Source organism: Melanostigma gelatinosum, assembly GCF_949748355.1.
Source record: "Melanostigma gelatinosum genome assembly, chromosome: 24".
Classification (NCBI taxonomy): Eukaryota; Metazoa; Chordata; class Actinopteri; order Perciformes; family Zoarcidae; genus Melanostigma; species Melanostigma gelatinosum.
Genome location: NC_136657.1, coordinates 3,245,709 through 3,271,315, shown reverse-complemented (window position 1 = coordinate 3,271,315; position 25,607 = coordinate 3,245,709). Strand labels below are relative to the sequence as shown.

Below are 25,607 nucleotides of genomic sequence, written 5' to 3'. Positions count from 1 at the left end.
TGACGTGACTCAGATATTTGCAGTTGTACGCTTTTGAAGCCCCACCAGCGTTGGGCTCACGGTGGCTCCGTTGCCAAAAATGATGTGATGTTCTGGCCTTTATGACGATCATTAGAAAAAAAGGTTTCAAGAAGATTTACAGCTGATGTGTTCATCAAGGAAAATTGGATTTTTTTTCATCAGTCGCCGGTGGTGGAAAGTAATTCAGTACATTTATTTCAACTTCAATAAATGTCAGAGGGAAAGTATTTTCGAGTTCAACGCATTTATTTGACAGCGACAGTTTGATCTAAATTGTGGTTCTTTAAGTACCGTAGTCCCTGTGACTTTAACAATGAAGTATATTCTTGCTAACTGCTGCAACTCAACAGTAACTTAAGTTACTGGTGACAACAAACAGCAGCACCTGTGCAATTGACTAGCATTGTAGCTAATGTGATTAAAAACTCGTTTAAAAATACCAATACCAAGTTGGAATTTTTCATTAATGAATCAATCATGAAGTTAACTTTGCCTTGATAATTTCTTTGATAACACAAACATATTTAACGTCTCAAAATCTCAGTTCAAGCACCATTTCATATCTTCTCAGCTCCTTCAAGTGCAGGCACAGAACCGTGGGGCAACATGCGGAAGGCGCTGAATCCGATTGGTCCTCCTGTGTTCGTTCTGAGCACTGATTGGCTCCACAGATGGAACATAATTGAACCAAGTTAGAGAACTGCTGTATCTAAAATCACTCCGTATTTACGATATAGGGAACCATGTGTACAGTCACCGACATTTGACATCATTGTGCAAAGTAAAATGACGTTTTGGGGTATGATCTACAAGTATTGATGGGATGGGAACATAGAATGCTTTGCTTGTGTATCTAGACACTCGGCACTATCATTTCCACATCGTAGGAAAAACTGAGTGGCCACTGACCTAATTCGGGCTGGTCGGCCAACACTCCTTCGGCTTTGGCCAGATAAGGAGCAGAACGCTCCACAGTCTCCTCCACCTCTGGCTCATTTGTCTGACTCTACTGAGACAAGGCTGATGGTATTAACGCAAGGCAACTCATCCTCTTTTGCTGTCACTTTAACCTTTAAAGCTGTTGAACTGCACAACGTTATCTATAAACTGTAAGACACTGACTCGGCCTGCAGAGTGATTTATTTGAAATGTTTTCCTGCAGTTATACCCTTTTCCAACCAAACTGACGAGAACAGGGTTAGTAAAACAAAGACAGCTGTTAATTCTTCTTTTTTTTAATATCTGTTCCTTATTCAGTGCCTCTTTCAAACTCTCAAACCAGAGTTGATGATTATTGGAACAGTGGAAAGACGAACAAAGATTTTGACGAGTTTTATTTTGTGTGTTTTATTGCGTTTTTGTTTTAATCGTGGAATTATTTCACAGCTAAAATATGAAGGTAATCTTAAACTTATTTAAAGTGTGTGTTACTCCGCTACATCTGCAAACTAGGTGGTAATTAGGCCCCGAGAGTCGTCATTGCATGGCGTAATGTGATTACATCTCCCTGACAGAATGCAGCGATTAGACCTCACCGACCACAAGGACGCGAGACTCGCTGCTCCTTATTTTCCAACCTTTTTCAAAACTTGCTTTAAAAAAGGAGAGAAGCCTTCAAATAGAACTTAAATGCGGTACGGTACGCTGTTTCTGTTCTGGGAAAGTCTTTTCACTGGTTTTGTAGAGCAAGTGTGGAATCATTTGAAGAAATCTATGAAATCAGCTTCTCGTTTCACAGACAGGAGTGCAGAAGGTGGCCAAATAAAGGCATATTTTCTGCTGTAACACTGTGGGAAAAGTCATTTTTCTCACCAGTATGTATGTTAAAGTGCATTTTTCTGTTTTTAAGGGGTGTGAGCCTCAGTATGGGGCTGCGTTATCAGACCGGATCGTGTCTCTGCAGTGACGTGGTGCTTTGTTGATGGCAAAATGGCATCTGTTTGACAACACATGAAATATTGCAGTAAAATTGAGCCACAGTGTTAAGACGGATTATTTGTAACGTCTGTCAGCGTTTGGAAAAAAAACAAAACAAACTGAATAGTCCACTGGACAGAGCTTGACAAACGATTCTGGTGACTGGGAAGCTGCAGGAGTGATGAACGAGCTAATCTTCTATTTGTGAAAGGAAATAGCAGCGAGGGCGGAGGGCCGGGGGTCAAGGAGTCAAAAAAAAATGCAGCTAATGTAGAGTGAGCATGACATTTCGACGCTTGCTGTGAACCGTGCGGGGCCTCTGCCAGAGCTGGAGACAGCGAATGATGGCGAGACTCAAATTGCAACAGGCAACGGAGAAAATCCAAAGAACGACATCCGAGCTTGGCATTGCAGAGGATACATTGAGGGCTAACCTCTCCGATTGACCCTCTTCTCACATTTGTTCTGGCAGACGCCTTCTTGAGTTACAGCCTGGCAAAACATGGCAAAGGGAAGCAATTTTTCCCTCCCGTCCCGTCAAGGCTGCAAGGAAGCGACAGCGAGAAACTTGCACATTACGTCCTCGTAGCTGGCAGCTGCAGCGTCTGAACAATGAGCCCGTTGCCTGCGCTCGCAGCCAACTCGGTGTCGAGATAGTGAGTGAAATATGGAGGGAGGGAAGAGCCCGCCTGCATCTGCCAACTCAAATGTCTCATTGTGGGGAACGGGCTATCTGGACGTGGCCTCGGTGGATTGTGCAAACAGGGAAAGTGAATCAATGTGGTGACATTTCCCCCCTTTTGTTTTGAACAAAGACAGGATTGCTGCTGTGCTGTAGCAGGCCGTCAACATGATGGAATATATAGTCATTACATATTTGGTATTCAAACGCTGTACATGGATTGATTTACATATTATCTAGTTGTAAGCAGGACACTTTTAAGTATTTATTAATGAATACATTAATAAATACTTAAAAGTGTTTGGATTAATGGATAAGTAATAATGGTATTACAAAGCTGCTATTATATCTATGGATGCTGTATGCAGCATGATTGTACTAATGTGTAAAGAATATGATTATAAATGTGCTCTAAAATGGACTCAAGGTCCACTTACTACATGCACCAGAGCTTTCGGCCACATTGCATAGATTCAACAGTGGGTGGAGTAAAAAAACGTTTTTGAAATGAAAATATATATACCGGTACTTCAACAATAAATAGAAGTACGATACATACTTCATTATATTGATAATCATTAAATTGTTTATACACCAGTTATGGAAGCTTCAAATTCATTATATACAAACTTAAAGACTTGATCTCGCCCTGCAACATAATAACAATAACAATTAAATTCATTATAAGATAAATTAAATAACTGTTTTAACTGTTTAAAATTTAAAGTGTGTTAAAAATATTTATTAATTGTTTATTTTTTTTGCTTATGAATACTAAATGGGGAGATAAAATAAAGTGTATAAGAATATATTACGAAAAAGTATTCCGGCAACACCTTGGCAGATGAGTCCACTCAGGACGTTTGTGTCAGCACAACTCATGACCTCATATCCTGTTTCAGCCACTGGGAGGAAGAGTCGTTTTAGCCGAGCCTCACAGGCAATAAAACCCTGTTTTTGGCACACAAAAAAAGGATCGCTTTCAGTTATCTTTTCTCTCTCTCACTTCATTACACAATGGAACTCGTGTACAAGTCCTCCCTCTCATTTGGGAAGTTCACACCCCGCCACACGTCACTCATCTTGATGACGGACACCTTGCTGTGTAGGCAAAGCAGGGATTGATGCTTTTCACCTCACCTTAAACGACCTCAACAGACAATACAACACAAAATTGAATTTTATATATTTTTTTACCTTCTTAACTGTCTTAGAATATCTATATTTATTTTTAGGTAAATATTTTGACATCCAGTAAAAGATCCACTTCTTGAGTCATTGTGTCTGCAGGAACTTTATGGGATTTGAGTAAAATTGGAAATAGCTCTTGTAAAGCACCTGATTTAGAGGGGCTAACTGGTAATGACGGGTGTTTACACGGAGCAGGGTTTAATTTACTTTTCCTTGACGAAGTTTGTCTGGAAAACAAAGCCACTGCTTTTGGGTCCGAGTAATTACAGCTCTTTATTGGTAGCTAAGGGAGTTGGATCTTCTTGTATCGGTACGATGTTTAACATTCATCATCTCAAAGGAATTTAAAGATGTAAAACAGTTGATGGTTGTTGTGGGAGGCTGTATTCGAGGACCTGTCGAGACTGAGGCGGTCGGGTGTCAAGATGTGATATGGAGACCAAAATGTAAAACGTTGGGGATTGACTGTTTGGCGGACAACAATAGAGAGCTGTCAGAGGGACCACCGTGCCGCAGTGCATCCTGGGCTTTGACAGGACTCTCAGACCAACCAGGAAATAAGAGCCACAGTTGGGGTTTAAATTCCCTCCGCCCAGATCCGATGCAAGGTGCCGGAGATGATTGATGAGAAGGCGTTGCTGCAAGGCTACGAGACTGGAGAATAGCTGGCCTGTTACAAGGCTGAGATACGAGGGTGAACATTATCGTTTCAGACACACCTTTCCCTCAAATAACGAATGATTTCAGAAATATCTGAAGGAAATCCTTCCAATTGAATCATGATGTAGCTGTGAGTAATGTTTGTATAAAACATGTGGAAGCAATGTTTAACAGTTGAATGTTTTACAAGACTACCAAGCCTCTGCAGAGATGTAATTTCACTCTCAATAATGTGCAGGGCTTAACAGGAAACCAAATCCTCAAAGTCGTCTTGTGGCAGGAGATGAGACCAGAGCAGAGCTAATTAATACTCCAGTGCAACAACTGTGATGGCTCCCAGGGTTGATAAGTTATGAGAATACACGTGTTGAGCTGCAGTGTCATAACAGCAAAACAAACAACATCCACCTTCCCTTCCTCCGCCCAAAAACTCTGAACCGCACTCGTCCTACATGTCATTTTCTAAAGTAAAACGGTCTTTTTGATCCAAGCCCAAAACCTCAATTACACTGTATTTTTCCAAGATTAAAGATGCTGCGTTGACCTGGTGAGCCATGAACTGCTGGCTGACCCCAGAAGGACGTCCAGGAGATGATTGCTTCTTTTTAAGGGGTTGCGGCAGGATTTAAAATTGTTTGTGTGCTCCACCATAAAAAGATTAGTGTAATGAAATCAGACTTTTTTTGAAAGTCCAGGGGCTGATATCTCAGGACAAATGTTTTTGGCCTTGAAACCGAGCAAATCCTCCTGGCAGAGGGTGAAGAAGGGTGGGTGGGAAGTATGACTAAAGGGTGGAAAAACGGTTTAAAGGGTCTATCCAGTTTCAGGAGGCTCTCATGGTTTAGTGTAGTGGAAGAAAGGGGAAGTATCCATGTCAGCAAGGAGACAAGTAAGGTTGGATACTTTGCCCTTAAGAGGCCTCTGCAGAGCTGAGTGTGGCATTAAATGTTTTATGCTTTATTTGTTCTAGTTCCTCATCTCATTCCTCCAGAAGACACTCATGTTTTGTTTTATTATCAGCCCACAAAGTGTTGAAGTGCCACAGTGCCAGTGCAGAGAATATCTCCTCACATCACCTATAATCTGTGTAAAAGCATCCAACAGGAGGGCTCTTGTAAGGGTTAAGCGTGCCAAGGAGGAGGTACGGTATCTGCGGTCTGGACAAAGAGCAAACACAAGAGAGAATAAATGCTATGCCTGGATCTCTCTAATTTAATGTAAGTATAGCATGAGCTCATTCCTGAGGTGCTTTTTTTTTCCTTTCAAACAAAGAAAATATGAGCTCACATTTCGAGGAGCCGTATATTACCGCCAGTTTTATGCTCAAGCCAAAATATCATAAAAAAAATCAGATTTAGCAGCTAATCGTTTGCTCTGCTAGGCGTTGGCGTCATTTCAAACAAACTGCACGGCATCAGCATTTTAAGATTACACTTTGAATGGAAGCCTTTCTCTTGCTTGGGAAGGGTCAAATTAAATGCAAATTTTTGGATCAAATGAAAAACTGATTTGGAATTAGGTTTGAGTCCACAGAGTCATTTTTCACCAGGCTCCCAGAGCTCAAGGCCCTGGTGCCTTTGGGAGACCAAATGTTGAAAAGTAGGCGTGTGATGGGAATGTTATTGGCCCAAAAAGTGCTTTTGGGCATCCTTTGGGAGCTTAAGCCCCAGTTAAGCCCCGACTACTCAAGTGGAGCAGCTGAGCAGCCAACAGTGTGAGACTGCTGTTGCATTAGCAACCTCCCAGGTGTATATGTTCACTGTAACGCCTCTCTGGAACCCCTCCAGATGTGAGCCCTGTGTTGTGTTCAGTCACTGAGGTGAGGCTCGTCGTGTCTATCCAGACGGTGACATCACCCAGAATAGAGACGGGCTAAAATCCAACATTCAGGTCTTTCATTAATAACGCTGCTGACCGGAGCCTCTCAGGCAGCCCCTCGACGTGAACAGAGGCATCCCGCCGGCGCACTTCATCGACATTAGAAGTGTTTTCTGCCACGAGGATCCTGATGCAGCCAAGAGACCTGAAAACACCAGGGCTGCACTTTACCGCAGTATCCCTAACATGCTCCTTCCTTTACTTCCCTGAGTGGTTTCAGATTTTATGGACTGGCGTGGCATAAAGTCATGGTTGAAACCAGCTACAAAAGGGAGCAGACTGGACCTAAACCAGGTTGCAGGATAAAAGGTGACCTGAAGAACATTAAAAAAAGATATCCATTTCCTGTCTGCAGTCTCACTGCCTGAGCATCAAACACTAAGACCTTAGTCTGTGTATGAGACGCACCAGGCTTTCAACTAGTACAGTGAACCCATCTGCGTCATTGTTAGACGGTGAGCACAAAGAGGGAGGGAGGGGTGTGTGGTTCAAGCAAAGACTTGTATTATATTAACATCATGTTTTTTCTAACTAGTCCTAGTTTTGTTGCCTCAATCTAACCTGCGGCGTTTCACGACGTTAACCACGCGCAATCCTTCTGCGTCATTTCTGCAAAATCAAGCGGCAAAATACGACGAGGATGAGATCATGTTGCATTGTGACTCGAGATACATGACACACAAGCAGCTATTTAGTTGTCTCATAACACAAAGTGCAATCAAGCATCCATCTATTTTACAGAGGATTAGCTCAAGCGGTTTGCATCACTCAATTCAATTAAATGTGACACACTCTATGGCAATCATTTTGTGAGGAAATAACCCACGGGAAACAAAAGGGCGACACGCTGCCAAGAACAGCATCGATGGGACGGCAATCCATGAGAAATTGAAACGATGACGGCTGAGCCTCAGTCTGCTTCTCCTCATATTTTAATTAAGAGTCAGAGGCAATTTTAGGCCAGTTTCCAAGTAGCTGGGATAATGACAGCTGCACGCCTGGACAGGAAGTGAGCAGACAATAGAAAGAGCTTGTGTCCAGGATCCCAAACCACCGCCCAGCCGGGGTGTCATCCCCTCCGAGCTCTCTGGGAGGAGAGTGATGTCAGCCGAACACGCCCACTAAGACAGACGAGCACACAGACGCACGGTCCATCACGGCTCTGTCTCACTTAAGTAAATTCCAGCGTCACACCCCACATCCCGAATCACCATCATTTACATTCCTCCTGAACACAAAGAGGCGAGCAGCGAGTGGGAGGATCCCGGGACGCAGCGAGCAGCTGGCTGGCTGTGATGGAAAGGCTGCCGAGGAGAGCAGGAAGATAAGACGGGAGGGAGGAAGAGGAAGAGAGAGACGAGAGAGGGAAGGAGAGGGAGAGATAAATCATCAAGTTGGTGTAGTGTCGGCTGAATGTGCAGAAGCTTGTGCACACTTTTTATATTTGTCTTGACGCGTCCATCAAACTTAAAACAGGTGGCAGGTTACACTGATGTGAGTCATCTGTGGAATGGTCAGACACGTTGTCTGCTAGGCGGGGATTGTTGGTGACGTAGTCCTGCCACATCTTTTCACTTGTTGTAATCCGATCTTCCATCTTTCCAGTGAACCGAACAGATCACCTGTCATTTCTTTCCAATCGCTCTAATCCCCCCCCCCCCCACGTGTGCGCCATTATTTCTGAAAAACCATGCGTGTCATGCGAGGTCTCGCTCTTCGGTGGAAGAGAACAGAGGCAACGCGTTATGAGAGGGTTCAGATAAATGATGAACGAGGACATCTGCAGAGAGACGGCGGTGCGTCATCGACTGTTGTGGCACACAGGCAGGGGAATGCACTTCAGTGTACTTACGAAAGTCGACAACCTCTCTGTTCAGACACATAAAGGACAAAATGGATTTTGATTTTGTTGACCTGCCAACTACATACGCTACGATTCTAACTATGAATCTAACAAATATGAAGAAGATAGTAGCTAATCAAAGTAAAAGGGCAGCTGGCAATAAATCACCGACTGTGTGAATGTATGAATGAATAGGGTTATGATGTCACAGACCCAGGAACAAGTAGACCTGGCTCGTCCTTGTGCAACTTGTTGCTACGCAGCCCATCCACACTCTCCTCTGACTCCATGCTGAGCCTCGTGTGTGACGGCCTTTGGAGCTGAAAGAGCAATGTGGTGACACCCCTACCAGCGGAGTGTATTTCGCTGGGCTCTTGGATTTCATCCATTGATGCCGTCGTGAAAGGATGACCAGATTAGGAAAGCCATTTCCTGTGTTTAAAGATGCTGGACAGTGTTTGTAGAGAAGTCGGAGGAAGAGCAAATGGGGCAGGTATCTTAAGTGGGAGTTGGATACACAGCATTGATGGCAGACTTGAGAATTGCAACAGAAGTTTGTTCTGAAAACGTGTTTTGGAAGGAGTTGGTGGTAAGCCATGAAAACAGATTTTGGCCTTAAAAGGCGATGAAAATCACATTTTAACATCGAAGCCCAGGCTGAGATGAGAAACAAGAGACAGATAGACAAAAAACGGAGAAAGAGTGTGAAGGGGAGGGAGAGAAAGACAAGAGAGAAGAAGGGATACAAGAAAAGCAAGCAGAAAGAGGAATGTGGAGACAAAATCATGGGTGGATACAAAGAGCGACAGAATTCCAGCGAGAGACAGAGACAGACCGAGAGATAGGGATGAGGGAAGGAGACACATGGATTTGATTACAAGTCGATGATGTCACCTATCAGGTAATCAGCCCCGGGCAGCATGTGTGCGTCAGGCTGAGACGGTTTGTCTGATGTGCATCAGAAATCACACCAAACACAAAGCCACGCTCGGTGGAGAGGGTGAGTGTGTGTGTCTTTGTCTGGTTCTGCTGCTCCTGAACTCACACACACACACACACACACACACACATCACTGCAGGGCAACAAAAAAAACAAAAAAAACGTGGAAATGTGTGACACACAGACGAGCATTCACTGCTGCAGCTCTCACAGAGGTAGGAAATATCCGGCCTCCATCTGGTTTGGTCATTAATTCATGGTTTATCAGATTCATGCTAGATATCAGGTACCAGCCAGCGCGCACGCACACACACACGTGCACTTACAAACTCTCAGGCAGGTGTCTTTTCCCGCACAACACCAATGCGCTCGGATGACAGCTGTGCTTTTCGTCACGTTTGGTCGCAGGCTGTTTCGGTAACAGAAATCAGGGATATCTCATATCATGTGTTCCCTGATATAACATTAAAGGTAGAAGCCAAGTCTTTGTGGTCATTCACACCGAATATAGTTCCTTGCATTGTTGACAACATTTTGTTGCAGGTACAGGCGAGAAGATTTGACAGTTTTAGTTGAGTTTCCATTGAAATGCAGCGCTCATTTTTACCACATTTCCCTCAGAAAATGGCAAAAGAAAAGACATGAATGCAGAGAGAGGGGTACGACTTGCAACACGGGTCCCCAGTCACAATCAAATTGGAAAATGATGTGGTCAGCATCTTAACAGCGAGACAAAGTCATAATGTTGGTCTGAACTCAGCCTTCGAGGGCAGATCTCAGTTGGACAAGACCTAGTTTCTCCAATTTGCTGCATCATTTAGCAGATAAATCCCTTCATTAATCCGTGTGGCTCATGTTTCGACTCTTGGAATCTTCAGGTAGCTTCAGCTGAGAACAACATGGCAGCACGTCGAAATGCCGAAGGACCGCCCCTCTGGACTGAACGACCACCTTTGACGACCCGCACACGTTGCTCATGCAAACCAAATCCCAAACCTCAACGTACTTTTCTGTGTTGTCAGCGCGATAGTCATCCCACAGAGGTTACAGAAAACATCTTCATCCCGCCACTGTTTGTCATTTGGCAGAGGTTTGTCACAGCTTGTGTGGCCTGCTCTCGTGTTTGATCCCTGACATCTGTTTCAAGTACACAGTACTCTGGCCCCGAATATGTCCACAACCAGAAATAGAATCTAATTTTGGACGACTGAATTGTTTGCTCCAAGAAGAAACAGTTTTTTGCAAGGAAATGGGAGAGAGCACAAAACTAAAATACATCATAGTTAAGAGCTTGGGCTCAGTTGTCGGTCTGCGTGACACAATCTTTTAAATTGCCTGAAATCAATCCTGCTTGACCCAAGTGTGCACTACAGCTCCCTGGTGCCCATGGTCCTGGTGAAAAGGTATTAAGATGCTACTTTAAAGGCTCAAGAGTGATCCAGGGAAAATGTTCTCTCAGCAATCGAGTTGTCATACTTTCGAGTGGACACAGGAACCGGTTTCTTTAAGAAGCGGGAAAGAGTTGAGACTTCAGTCCCAGCAGGGAGCTCAACCACCTCTCCAGCCTCTGATCCCTCTGGCCCTCTGACTTCCAACAACACACGTGACAATTACCACACGGCGCTTCGAGAAAAGTCTTCCTCGTCACAGTGGCAGGTTTAAGACTTGCAGTATTCCCCAAACCAAATGAAATGTGGTGTGTTTGCACAGGCAGCATGGCGTGTTCCTGACCAAACACAAATGCTATCTTTGGCTTCTGTCGGCGCTGCGTGCACAAGATGGCCGTCCAAACTGTTTTTAACACAGCCTCATTCATTATCATCCAACAGCAGCCTCCTCCAATTGGTGGAAGGCGCTGTGATTAATTGCAAGTTTTTACATAAGTCGTAGGGCCACATGTTTTCAGTTTGTCCGTGAGTCTGGCTCCGGCTGTGACTCACAAAAGCTGCTCCATCTGCCACTAAACACAGTGTCTACACTGGCATTTGTTGTATTTGTCAACATTTAGAGAACAACTAATTCAATTCAGCTTAAGAGTACACTACGATGGAAGCTTTCTGGTTTACATTTCTGAACTCAGAGTTGGCCAGAAGTTTGTGCCGATGGTTGAGAGATGGCGTGTGGACTTAAAGCTGAACAAACCAGCCTCGGTTCCTGTCATTACTTCACTTCTGATGTCTAATTACATCCTTTAAAGCTGGAAATGAATGATAGCACAGAGGGGACAACCGGGGACTTGTAATTGTGCTACGTAGCTTCTGGCAGAAGTTCAGTCGAGCCATGAAGCCAGGTTGGTTGACGTGCGACGATTGACTACTTATCAAAGATGTACGTTTGTATTTTTTACATAAAAATCCGGCCGAGTGCGGCTTTAAAATGAATCCAGCAAATCTCTCTGTCCCTCGGCTGGGTTGGCAGAGCTCGTGACATTTAGCAACAGTGACCTCAGCCATTGTGAAGCCATGACATAGTCGCCAGCGACAGCCTGAGACATGCGTGAGTTCGGTAAAAGCAATCTGATAATGGAAGTAAAGACTGAGGCATTGTGAGCTGAACAATGTGCCACTGATAAAGAGCAATGTGTGTTGGCTTTGGCTGCCATTACACTGCTGCATGAAAAGCCATTATTTTGTTTGCGGAGCCATTAGCTTAAAGCCACTTTTACACCCACAGGTGTGTACCGACCCAACCCTCGCCTCAGATATTCTCACAATGTTGGCAGCAAGACGAAGTACATACTAGGAGTGGAAATGAACAGAGTACATGCAGCCAAGTACTGTGCGCAAGTGCAATTTGTATTTCTTTCTTATTTTTGTAGGGATAAATCAAACAAGATATGAGCTTCAGAGCTGTTGTTTTGTTATTTACTTCAGGCCAGCTGTGTCCCTTTCTTTCCAGTCAGCTAAGCTAAAGGTGAATACACATTTTAACACGTCAAAGACACGTGTTACATGTCTTGTCTTGAGCTTTGGTTTCAATTACAAATCCTCTTCCAACATTTTCTCATTAACTTTGCAAGCCGATTCTTCTTTTCCTCCCTCCTCGGCTGAATAAATGACTGATGCTGACAAGAGCCAGGAGGAAATACTGTAACTCGAACTCCTTGTCTCTCTTCGCCGACTGCCCTGCCTCCTGAGCATCGACAGACCGGCCAGATATTTCACACATTACATACGTCAAGAAGAACCTCTCCCTCTCCTCTGCCACATCCTTTAGTTACACTTACTTCAGCAGACTCGCTCAAACCCTGAGAAATACGCACCTCCAGGTACACACCGCGCAGTTACACGTGTGAGCAAGCACACCCCCTTCTTGCGAGCCTCTGCAATGCAAAGCTCCATATAAGGACATGCTGATGATGTAATGGTCCATAGGCAGGGAGCACATCCCTTATTGTTTGGTCTGACTGCAGGAATGCCCGCATTACAGGCACCGAGAGAGTGAGACACACACACAGAGAGGAAGAGTTGAGGGTCGAGTGTTGTACGGGAAGATAATGAGCTCATGGCAGTGAAGACGGGAAAGCCTTCGGCGCAGGTAGGCTTTCAAACAAAACTCAATTTAGGGGGGAAAAACTTTCAAAACTTGTTTTTTAAATCGTTCTCTTGATTGGATTGGAGACGTACAGATGTTAAGTAGCATCATTTCCTGCTGCCGTTCTTGTGTACCTTGTTGCATTAAGTTTCATAGAGTGTGTTTTTAACGGTACTTCTTTCGGCTTTAGAGTTAGTTCTTTTTGTGTAGTTGCTGTAAGTTACTTCTGAAACGTTTCTCTTTCAAACAACTCGTCAAAGAAGTTTCTAAATCCAGAAGGTTTTTGTTTAGTCGGCAGAAGCCAACAACAAAAGTCCCTCAATCTATTTAACGAAATCTAGAAAAGTTTTAAAGTCTTTTTAAAAAGTGTATTAGTATATAAACGATGGCAGGAATTTCATTAATGTTTTGAAGCAAGGGGTTTTATATCATGTAAGACCTGAAATATCCATAAAGAAATGCTGAAACACATGTTGGAGCAGCTATTCTAACATGCTGAGTCCAAAGATATTCACTGTTTAGACAGTAATGAATCTCAGTCTTGCCGGAAAGTGTTGTTGAGCAAGTCACATTTATGGCTCTGCAAATTTACAGGGCAGGAATTTGTTCAAGGTAGCATAATCGTAGAAATACTGACAACGTAGTTTCCCACACATAGGATAATAAATACAAGTACAAGGATCGTGTGGCAAAGAAAAGCCAAATAAAAAGACAGCGTAAGAGACAGAGTATGCCAGACACTACAGTACACATTCTGTGATTATACGACGGTATATTTAATACATGCAGGATGTACAGCCCTCTGTTTTTTAGAACGGCATTAAGTATTTTAAGATATCAAGTACTTTCTATGGCTTTTTATTGTCAGATGACGGTGGTTGTAAACATCTCTATTTCACGAAGAGATATGAAAATAATAACTCATCTGATTGTCACCAACAACTGATATCACGTAAATAAAATGAATACGAATTCAATTAGTCCTCTGAAGAAGCTGTGTTTGGAGGAAAGAATATTGTGGTGTTAAAGTACTGAAAGGGGATTCCATGTAGAAACCAGAGGTACTCATGTGTTTTACAAAACTAAAAGTAGTAATACCACAGTGTAGAAATATTATGTTACAAGTAAAAGTCCTGCAGTCAAAGTATTAGTCTCAAAATATACTATGGCACTCAAGTAAAAGTACTCATTATGCACCTTAATGTTATATATATATTATATATAACACTGTTGGGTAGCTTTTTAAATTTAGATCATTTATTAGTTTATTCATATTTTTAAATATATAATCTTCATCTGCAAAGTAACTAAAGTTATCAAATACATGTTGTGGAGTAAAAAGTGCAACATTTCCCTCTGAGATGAAGTGGATTTGAAGTATAAAGCAGCAGGAAATGGAAATACTCCAGTAAAGTACAAGTACCTCAAAATTGTACAGCACTGAGTAAATGTACTTCGTTACTTTCCACCTCTGGTAGCTCCATAATGTATACGCTGTGTCATCTAATTCATTAAACATGACATCTAGGTCTCTTTTGGAAACACACCACTCCATTAACCATCGCACCACCACAACCAGGAAGTTCATCAAAATCAGAGTTACATATTTGACACATGCTGATTGCACTCTGGGGGCATATCACTTAGCCCGAGTGCCCTTTACATACAGTCCACACACTGCATCAATCAGCGTCCCCCCCTTCAAACCCGGTCACACATGAGGGCACTCGGCCCACCATCCACATGTTGAAGCGGAGGTGGCCATGTGTGAATGCACAGGATATATCGGTCTGTACATACATGACCTCATCACTTGTGGTTAGGAAATGACATATGGAACGTGTAACACCGCTTTAAGCAGCGGGTGAGCCACAGTTTCCAGCTTCGGGAGCCACGTCAAGGGAGGGAAGCCCTCTGTGAATCTGTGGCTGGCTGTGACTCACTGACTGCTGTTTCCTTTTCTTTTTTTAATGTCAGTTATGTTGCAACAAAGCCAGAATGAATCCTGTAAAGTTTAGAAATCCCATTTTGGCCCTCTACCCCCACCAATTAAATCCATGCAACCCTTTTTTTCCATGACATGTTAACGGCCCCCGGTGGCGGTCATGCATCTATTTTAAGGGGAAACCAATCTGAAATTGGTGCCTGTTGTACAGGCTGCAGAGTGGGTGGTAAGGTGCCTTGTAATGTTGACAGCCATGAAACAGTTATGTCACCAGCTTTATGTGCAGCACCTGACTATTTATCCCTCCAAAATGATGTTCTTTCAAGCTGTGCGGTGCTCTGCCCTATAACGACGTGAGATACATCGTGATGGGGAGAAATGTTTTGTGGATCAGCTGATATATTTATGTATTCCCTGAACACATGTGGCAACTGCTTCTGCTGACTTATAGCTGATGTCGAAAGCTGGTTATTTGAGCTATTACTACTCCTATTACTGAGCTATTACTACTCCTTAAAGTAGGGTTGGGTCTCCAGCATTATTTAAGGGTCAGCTGCAGGATTCTTTTCCCCAAAGGTGACTCGTCTACTGTCTTTCCAACTGTATAACATGCAGACTGTCACTAAGTTATATCTAACTCCAAAAATGGCCTCAGACGTGGCTCTGACGGCCAAATTCACTCGTCTATGTGTGTGTCCCGAATGAGGTTATTCTGGACCAACATTGTATGTACCACAAAGTACATGAGGGAATAGCCCATAAAGGGCTAGAAGTGATTTCACAGGTGTGAGGCGAGCAGTGTTTTTTGGGCACATGAGCCATGTCGTTTCCTCTCAAAGGATTTGCCTTTATTAGTGCAAAGTGCCCTTTAATGCAGCAGTAGACAGGATTAGTATCCAGTTCAGGACTTGGAAGTTCCCAGCCCCTACTATTTTAGCTGATGACATCACCAGAAAAACAACGAGGCCTAAGATAAGAGATTGAATAAACAGTGATTAGAGGCGACAGGCTAGTTCGCAGGAAAGATGTCTGTTTATTTCACTTAGCAACTTAGTGTTTCTACGTCCACAATCCATTCGAAGAAAATGTAATTTTTCAACACACGCATGTTCCAAGATAAGGCTCCCTGCACGACACTCTTATCCAGAGTCCTTGAAAGTTAAGATGATTAAAATAGTTCACTTTCAGGCAGCCAGTATATTCCGTAACAAGGGAAAACTTAAAGTCAACAAAGCAAGACAGAAACAATCATCTGAGCACCTGGAATACTCACAGACATTAAAATAGAAAGGAGTCGTACAATCTGCTTCTTGAACCGTGGCCACACAAATCTTCTAATCCACCCAAGCCACACTACTAATGACTCTTATGCATACCCTTATAATACTTCATTGAGTGTTGTTTGGTCTGGATCTAATCGCAACACATGGATGCAGTTACATGTGTGTCCCCCCCCCCCCCCCCGCGCGCTCCCACCGTTTAGCGGCTACCGGAGAAAGAAGTGACATACTGCTGAGACGTGACCCACCCTTCCACACTTACATCATGGCCCACAATCCAAGTGTACATGTGGAATAAGTGATCCCTGAGAGTGTGCATTTGTGTGTGTGAGGGGGGGGGGGGGGGGGGGGGGGGGTTCTGTGTGAACTCTGTGGGACTGTAATTGCCTTTGAAGCAGGGGGAATTCCTTTAAACGTCTAGAAGAAGAAAAACAGGGAGGGTAGGTGGTGGTTTTGGTAAGGGGGAGGAGGGTTGGTAGTCGAGAGGAACCCCTTAATTAAAGAATTGTTCCATGCCAGTGGGCCATCTGTGTGGAAATGCCTGGCAGCTGCGCACACAGCAGACATGACATACCTTCTTCTGGGACTGTAGGCACTTTGGCATGTGTGAGATGTACTGACCCCGTCTACACACTGCAACTGCTTATAAAGGCACATGTGCGTTGTACCTGGACATAATATGAGTACTTTGTAGCCCATCATGGTATTGTAGGTAGGAATACGAGATAAAAGTAGTTGTGGAAATATAAATATCATATACGTTTTCTCAACGATTTTTTACCTCACGGCCTTTGATTTTTGTAGTCTGTAGTGGTGAATTTCAACATCATCCTAGTCAGAAATATCGTCGTCATTTTGACAGTATAGCTCATCTTATCTGGTGAGATCATTTTCAGAGGTTAACATTTGGCTGCATGTCGGCCTTTTCATATTATTTCCCAGAGGACTTTATTGGGCACATGTTACACCGTCAAATACGATGGAAACTGATCGTTAAACTGAAGGCCTAATATTTACAGCAGCAACTCAGGTTTCCAAACCATTTGAGAATTAGCTGGCAACAAGGGAACAAAAAGAAATGTAACCACTGGTATTTCAGACTCCCAACCTGAGAGAGTCAAAGTAATACTTTTTATGATGTGTTAAATTTTCCATGACATAAAAACGTTAGTCTGCCTCAGAAATGCGGGGGAAATAACAGTGTTTATGATGTGTCAGTGCTTGAAGAAGTGGGCCCAATGGGTAGTGACAGTGGGGGTGTAGAGTTTCTTGTGCACCTTTCATAACGTAACCAAATATAGAAGGCTGACATTTTCAAATTATCAGTTAAATATATGGTGCTCCAATATTCACTTTTGGAAAATGCAACTGCAGGGGGAAAGTAACAATTTTGCAAGAGTAAACAAACACTTTCTCTGTTTTATGTACATATGCAGGTTTTGAATTGGATTGCTCGAAAAACATGTTTGCCTTGTTTTTGTTGTTTTTCAGGTTGAAGCTGTTAATTGATCAGGATAAGGCCTACCAAGAAAGAAAGGACGACGAGAACAACCAAAAGGTCACAAGTCTGAAGGAGGAGCTGACAAAACTCAAGTCGTTTGCGTTGATTGTTGTGGATGAACAGCAGCGTCTCACAGGGCAGCTGACTCAACAAACCGCAAAGGTCCAAGAACTGAGTGCCAGTGCATCACAAGCCCAGGAGGAGCTCAGCTCAGCTAATGCCCGTCTGCAGGAAGAGGAGCAAAAGGTCTTTCGCTTGGAGGCTGAGCTGCGTGACCAAGGCGGTCGATACCATCAGGAACAAGAGGCCATGACTGCCAAATTGACCAGCGAGGATGCCCAAAGCAGGCAGATGCGCCAGAAGCTGTCAACTCTCAGCAGGCAGCTTGATGAGCTGGAGGAGACCAAAAAGACCCTGCGCCGAGCTGAGGAGGACCTGCAGGAGCTGAGGGACAAAATTAGCCGTGGTGAGTGTGGAAACTCGAGCCTCATGTCTGAGCTTGAAGAGTTACGGAAAAGGGTACTTGAAATGGAGGGAAAGGATGAAGAGTTGATCCGAATGGAGGACCACTGCAGGGACCTCAACAAGAAACTGGAGAAAGAGGCCAATCAAAGCCGAAGCTTGAAGGCCGAATTCGATAAACTGAACCACAGAATTATGGACTTGGAGAGATTAGAGGACGCATTCAGCAAGAGCAAACAAGAATGCAACTCACTCAAAAGTAACCTGGAGAAGGAGAGGACGGTGTCAAAGGTTCTGACCAGTGAGCTGGAAGTCCTAAAAGTCAGGGTCAAAGAACTGGAGGCTGCTGAAAGCCAACTGGGAAAGACAGAGCTGACACTGAAGGAAGATCTAACCAAGTTAAAGACTCTGACAGTCATGCTGGTGGATGAGAGGAAGGCAATGGCAGAGAAGCTCAAGCAAATGGAGAACAAGGTCCAGAACAGCACTGGCAAACTTCAAGCTGAACAGGACAAAGTGACGTCAGTCACAGAGAAGCTAATTGATGAGAGCAAGAAAGCACTGAGGTCAAAGGCTGAGCTGGAGGAGAAAATGTGCAGCGCCACAAAGGAAAGGGATGACTTGAAGGCGAAGTTGCTTGCTGAAGAGGAAAAGAGCAATGATTTGGAGTCTAAAATCAATATGACGACGAAAAGGTTGCAGTCGCTTGAGAACATAGAAAGAGAATACGTGAGAAGCAAAGCTAAAGAGGAGAACGTCAAAACACCCATTGCTAACCGCTTCCAACAAGAAGACAACAAAGTAAAGGATTTGACACAAGAGGTTGAGCGCCTCAGACGCAAATTAAAGGACATGAAGTTGGTAGAAGGAGACCTCTTGAAAACAGAGGAGTTTGAATCACTGGAGAAAAGATTCACCAATGAACAAGAGAAAGGTAAAGCCTTGATGGAGGAGCTGGAAATATCCAGAAAAGAACTTTCAAAGTACCAACTGGCTGAGAAGAAAGAGTGCAACCAAGAGCATGTTCTTTATAAACGCTTGAAGGACGAGGAGGCAAAGTCTAGTCATCTGACCAGAGAGGTAGCAGCTCTGAAAGAGAAGATCCATGAATACATGGGAACAGAGGAGTCCATTTGCCACATGAAAACTGACCACTCGACAATCCAGAGGAAACTGACCCAACAGGAGGTCAGAAACAAAGAACTGGCCAGAGAAATGGAGACACTCACGAGAGAGCTTGAGAGATACAGGCGCTTTAGCAAAAGTCTTCGCCCCGGCATGAACGGAAGGCGCTTTTCAGACCTTCATGTTTCTACCAAGGAAGTTCAAACAGAGCCACTTGACGTCATGTCTCCCAGCTGTAAGACAGCCCCACTGGAACGCGCCGTGGTTAATGGGAAGCTGTACGACGAGAGCGAACCTGAAGATAACGCAAATTACAGCAACGAGATTCAGCTCACCAAATGCAGCCCCGCACTGATTACTAACGTAAATAATCTAAACAACTTGAGAAGAGCCCGAGTCCCGTTCCTGAAAAACAAAGACACGCCCCATCAGGTGAACGGTAAAGTGCAACCGCGACAGAACGGCAACCACGTTCAGTCGGGAGACGTTGTGTTGACCCACAGTCCTGGGCAGCCTCTGCACATTAAAGTGACTCCTGACCACGGACATAACACAGCAACGCTAGAGATCACCAGCCCGACCACAGAAAACACCCAGTCATTCACCAGCACTGCCGTCATACCCACAAGTGGAGGTCCACCCAAACAGAGAATTACCATCATCCAGAATGCTTCCATATCCCCTACTGCGAAATCCATTTCCCCCAAATCTAAAGGTTCCCCAATCTCTGACGAACTGCGTTCACCAGATAGGGCCCTATCACCTTTCACTATGGCTACATACTCGAGAGCAATAACTCCAGATTCGTGTGGCTCTGTAACACCAGACAGAGCAATGTCACCTATACAAATTGTGTCGGTCACGACCGGCACCCCTGAGCGCTCCCTCTCCACGGAGCCAGTGGAGGTTCATGGAGGGCACGCCATCTTCCGCGTGACCCCAGAAAGGCAAAGCAACTGGCAGGTCCAGAGGTCTAACAGCTCTGGGCCAAACGTCATCACCACGGAGGACAACAAAATCCACATTCACTTAGGGACCCCCTTCATTCAGAGCATCAGCACACAGTCACAAACACTGAGTCCGTGCCACACACCTGGACTGCAGGACCAAAGGACTCAGGTGCTTGCAAATTGCAGTACTCCTACTGCAAAAGGCAACAACAAAATCACAAGTAGCATCACGATTAAGCCCACCTCCACCCCAATCCAAAGGCCATCACAAATTACAGTAAGTAATGTCTATGATTGACCTGATAATCCCCCAAACCCTCCATCCCATCCATTGTTGCTGAATCCTGCCCATGAGATCCAATTCAACCATTGACCCTTAAACCCCAAATCTATACCACGATACATTTACATGTCTGTTTTACTTGATTTATGATTCTTTCTTAAACCAGGGTTTGAATGTTTCCTTTTTACTTTGGTTTGTTTTGCTTGGTTATGTGTGATTAAGTTCCAACAAGTGTTTGCCTGCATGAGAAAACAATACCATTTGAAAGCACTAGAACATTTGATTTAATTTGACATAACACCAGGTTTTAATTTATGTGCACTTACTGTATTGTACTCAGTGGCCAATTTGCCACGTAGTCTGACTATTCACACTGATGTATCATACCAGTTTTTATACTTCATATTACACATACTGCATTATGATTAAGTTGTTTGATTTTCTGAGAATTAAAGTGTGCGAAAATAAGTGTTATGTTTTATAGTTTGTCATCCATGCTTGCCAATTTCATTGATTCACTTAATCCAGCATGTTCTGAATGCGTAAAATAAAAAAAGAATCTGAGAAAAATGCGATTAGATTGAAATCAGTTGTTTGATTTGATTTTTGGTGCATGCACAGGAACCTTTTAACACTTGAGACACCGTGTGTAGTCAAAAGATTACAATTCACTTTCTCAGGTTTGAACATAAAGACTGTCAAGACTTTGTTAGACCTAATTAAATGATACCCAAGTGGAAGAGTTGTCTGTAAAAACCTTTGTGCTCGCACTTGTCCAGATTACAAGACAAAAAAAACAAACCTTCTGGGATTCTCACATGTGTTTGCTTGCTTGAGTTAAAATCATCGGTCTGATGTCATAGTTGCTGCTAACATCCAGCACACAGAAACCCAGAGACCGAGAACGAAAACCAGCGGGACGTGAACTTGGTGTTCTCTTAGATGATACAACGGAAACTCTGCTTGAAACCTTTAAACCTCAGACTGCTGCGCCAAAAAGCTGCTGTTGGAGGTGAATCTAAAAAAGACCAAGATTTGGTAGAATTACAGTTGCTCTTCTCCACTGTATAAAACTAGAACATGGTGAGTATGTTACAGGATAGTCTGTTACAATATTACACAACATTTAAAAAAATGTAATGACAAAAAACATTCAGAGACGTTGTTCTCTCTCTGGTCCTCAATGACAAACTAAATCAACAGCAGATCAAAACAGTGGTTATTTCAGATATTAATACTCAGTTTACTACCTTGGCCATCATCCAACGTGTTGAGGTGTCCTTGAGCAAGACGCTCAATACCCACTGAGTGCTGGGGCACTCCTCTAAAAATGATCCATCTGGGATTGACATGTTATGACAAAGAAAATGCTTCAAATCAAATCTTTCGTTGCTGGAAGAAAGAGAAAAACTGCCATTTGTTGCCCATTTATATGTATACGCACCCCCGGGAAACTTTACACATAAAAAGCCCTTTCAGAAAAGCTGAACCTCCTCAGAAACACTAATGTATTTGTTGATAGTTTAACCTCAGTGGTCTTTCAGCAGAAAGTCTCACTTAGCTTGCTATTCATTGGGTAGTAACCCAAAACCTCTGTTTTATTTTGATTTCTCCCATGAATCATCAGTACAACGTTCGAATGTGTCTCCATGTATATGCATTCTTCTACATGTGGTTTCATGTGCCCACGGTGGAAAAGTTACCACATACGTGCGATTTGTTAAATTGAATCTGTACCAAAGGCCAGACGATGATGATGATGATGATGATGATGAGGGGATGGAGACCGAAAGACAGGAATGGAAGGGATTGTGGGAGAGGATACAGAGGGGAGGATGTGGGATGATTGCATCTGTCACAGCACATTCATTAATGTCTCGTCTCAATGCAACGCTAATGCAGGAAAAGAATGCATGCCGAGCAAGTTGATACAAACTGCATATTTCTGGGGATTACGTGTGTGTTTATCAGACACTGACTCGTGCTGTTTGCTTCATACACATCCAGAAAGCTAACTGAGCTCAACATGTAGCCAACAGTCCAGAGAAATAAAGGCAAATAATGTCACAAAGTAGTCCAGGATTCATCCTCCTTTCCAAACTCTCATTACAAACATTTTACAAAAACAGAAAATTAAAATCAGAAGAGCTTGAATTAGATGCAACATTACTCTTTACCGTACAACAAACAGACGGACAGAGCTGATAAAACACCAGTGATACAAGGAGGACATGATTAAATCAAGCATTAAATTGAATGAGTGTGAAGGAGCACAGCTGGAGAAACCGGATACAAAGCAGTCTGGGCGCAATGATGCAGGGGCTAAACAAGATGCTATTCATTAGACCACGACTTGAGAAGGCATCCAGCAGCTGGGATTACTGTCTGCGACCTCAATTACTCCCTGACTCACTTCAGACCTTCTTGATTCATAAACCGTACTCATCTGGTTCAGCCAAGGAAGACAGAGATCTGCTCATGGTACCCGGCCAGACTGATAAGACGAGTATCCAGTGACACGCTGGGAGCCAAAGAGCATTTCATTGAAAAGGCTACAGTGAGAGGTTGTAATCACACCAAACTCACGATGAAACATTATAAACATGTTTGAATCAGCTTCTGATGTGAACGAAGCGCAGCCGAGAAAGTCTAATTACCAAACTGTATGCCAGAAAGATGAGCATCACTGCAGGCGAGAGCCCACAATGCTAATAACCGCAGTGGAACCCTTTTTTTCCTCCAAACACGAGGCTTCATACTGCGCGTGAGAGGGGTAGACACTGTGAAAGCATAGCCTCGCTCCCACCGCAACACAAGCACCAAAACAAACCTCCTGTTTGGTTGCCACAGGAACAGCCGGGCCAGTGTTGCAGAGGAAGTACTTAGTTGAACTCCTGCTGCACCGCTGATACACGAGAGAAGAAAGCCGCACATTACGGCCTCTCTCCATGTCAAACACTCCCGTGACGCGGAGCCCGGACAGATTTTCTGGCCCATTAGCTTTGCTGGAGCACAGACACGACTTATTCTGACATTTATACCCCGTATGAATATTTAAGGATGTAGTTCACTGCAGGTTTTTGTTAATTCTCAAAACCTCAAGCCAATTAGATCCCTCGATAACTTTGAAGAAACGAATTACCTGAGGCAAACTATTAGCTTTAAAAGGATAAAAGAGACTCCGACAGCTGACCTTTGTTCTTAAAATGATTAACTGTATGATTTATGAGCTAATTTAAAAACCGAGACACATGAATACAATATAAAAACCCAAAATTGAACGCAATATTTTGTGGCCAGCCTCCAAGAATACTGCATTAAAAGCAGGTCGTGAGGTTACATCCACAAGTATATTTGCTCATATCAGGTCGTGTCTGTTTCTCAAAATCACAGTATCTTGCTTATTTACAAGAAGAGCACAACAGGCACTGTGACTGAGGAGTGTACATGGCTCAGTGTGCCAGCTGTTGCTGAGGTGACTCATGATGTCGCAGTAAACAGGATTCTGTTTCTAGAAGTGCCGATACTACCTCAGCCTGCTGGCACGCTGCAGCACATGTAAACACGCTGATTGAAATGTGATTACACAGTAAACGGAGCAGTGAGTTGTTTGAGAATCTGAGAAATGTGATGTTTCCCACGATATTCTTGTGCCCCGAAGGACAAACGCTGGTTTCTAGGCAACAAACACGCTGTTATTGATAAAATAAGACAATAAGATAAACTCAAATATTAGGGACAGCTTTGAAAAAAAAAAAACGTCTTCAATCGGCAAGACAGAAATCTCTTCGTTTTTCACACAGTAAACGAGGTAAAGATTTAAAACAAAACCCTTTCGAGGGCTGCAACTCACAACTTTTATTCATTATTGATTCATCTTCTATAAAATGTGAGAGAATAGGAAAAAAAAACATCATAAAAGATCATAAAAATAGCTGCTGCTAAATTAGCTTTTGATCATTTCATTGATTAATCGAGTGATTGTTGCAGCGTTACATGTTAAAGCCGGTAAAGGACACTAAATGATGTACAAAAGACAGACAACAGAAAACACAATTATTGCAGCTCGCAATGTTCATCACATTTTACAGAACATGTAAGAATATGCAACATGGTTGAAAGGATGTTATGCATTTTAAAGGTGCAGCAGTCATGCAGTAACAGCTTGGCACTGTGGTCATTTACTGCCCATAAAATATGATTTGATATCATCTAGTGGTCATCATCAGTATTGCATCAGATCTTTACGAGGCTACTGGAAACAATTCAGCTTGTGGAGAAAGTCACAATACTCCCCTCTATACTGTGTATCCTATTTCCTCCCCACTTCTTCCTCATTTTCTTTGCTGCAAGTCACTCGTTTCCCCACTTTACCTCCACAGATACCTCCAGAAGCATTCCGACGACCAGGACCTACGAGAATCCCCAAACCGAAGGGCTACGGCTCCCAGAAAGGGACAAACGGCACGGCAGCAAACGTGGCGCCGCCGAGCAAGAGCCAGCCGCCAGCCGCTCATCCAGCCACTGGGAAAGAGCAGCACACACACGCGGCCGCAGCACAAATCAACGACGACGACAACAACCCACATCTAGCTGACCGCAAACTGTGACAACAGCGATGCTTTCACAGACACCAGAATATTGTAAAAGGCCAGCTTACATCATGCTCATAGTTACATCAGATATTAAACTGAACCATAAATGATATAAAAAATGAAATAGTCAATAATCATATTCAATTTCAAACGATCAAAGTATTGCTTTATGCTTTTAAGAACAGAACTGTTCCACTGTTACCTAATCCTCATCTGTGGTGCTCTGAAGACTGCAACATACAACAATGCTTTGTGTCGATGTTCAATGTGCCCACATTGTATTAGCTGTTAATAAACCTACGCAACATTTTAGAAAGTAGTTCCAATGTCACAGATTGGTGTGAAGATGTCGCCGTGATCAAAACAAAGTAAACCGAAGAGTAATACTAGAACATTAGGTGTGTTACATGTTGTATCGTCAGCCTTGGTATTGATCTTTAAGTACTGTATCTGTTGAGGTGTGCGGATAATGACTCGTGGAACACGTGGAGGTTTTAAATAGGTGGCAATCATGTACATACGTGTATAGGTGATGTGTTGTAATGCAGTTACATGATAGTGATAATATCTGAAATGTGACAGTCGTGTTATTTTTGGTTATCAATAAAGACTTTTTATACCTGGAAAAGAAAGATGCTACTTGTGATGCTGGGATTGTTGAGCTAATGCTACTGGTTTAATGTCAAAGGGATGAATGCATGACGTGATTACATTGAAAGTAAAACCCACAATATTCTTAGTTTACAGTAAGTACGTGTAGAGTGTTATTACACAAAGCTACTCAACACAAAAGACAAAAC

The 25,607-nt window shown here is 43.3% G+C and overlaps 1 protein-coding gene across 4 annotated transcripts in view; it reads left to right on the top strand.

The window, feature by feature from the left end:
* The window catches only part of filip1l (filamin A interacting protein 1-like), a 43,306-nt gene extending 17,878 nt beyond the window's left edge, over positions 1-25,428 (top strand). For all 4 annotated transcript variants that reach the window (XM_079296592.1, XM_079296591.1, XM_079296594.1 and 1 more), the window contains 2 exons: positions 17,383-20,206; positions 24,595-25,428. In XM_079296592.1, the coding sequence (XP_079152718.1) occupies positions 17,383-20,206; positions 24,595-24,822 (3,052 nt within the window). In that variant the 3' untranslated portion in view covers positions 24,823-25,428. The remainder of the gene's footprint in view (positions 1-17,382; positions 20,207-24,594) is intronic.
* The last annotated feature ends 179 nt before the right edge of the window (positions 25,429-25,607 follow it).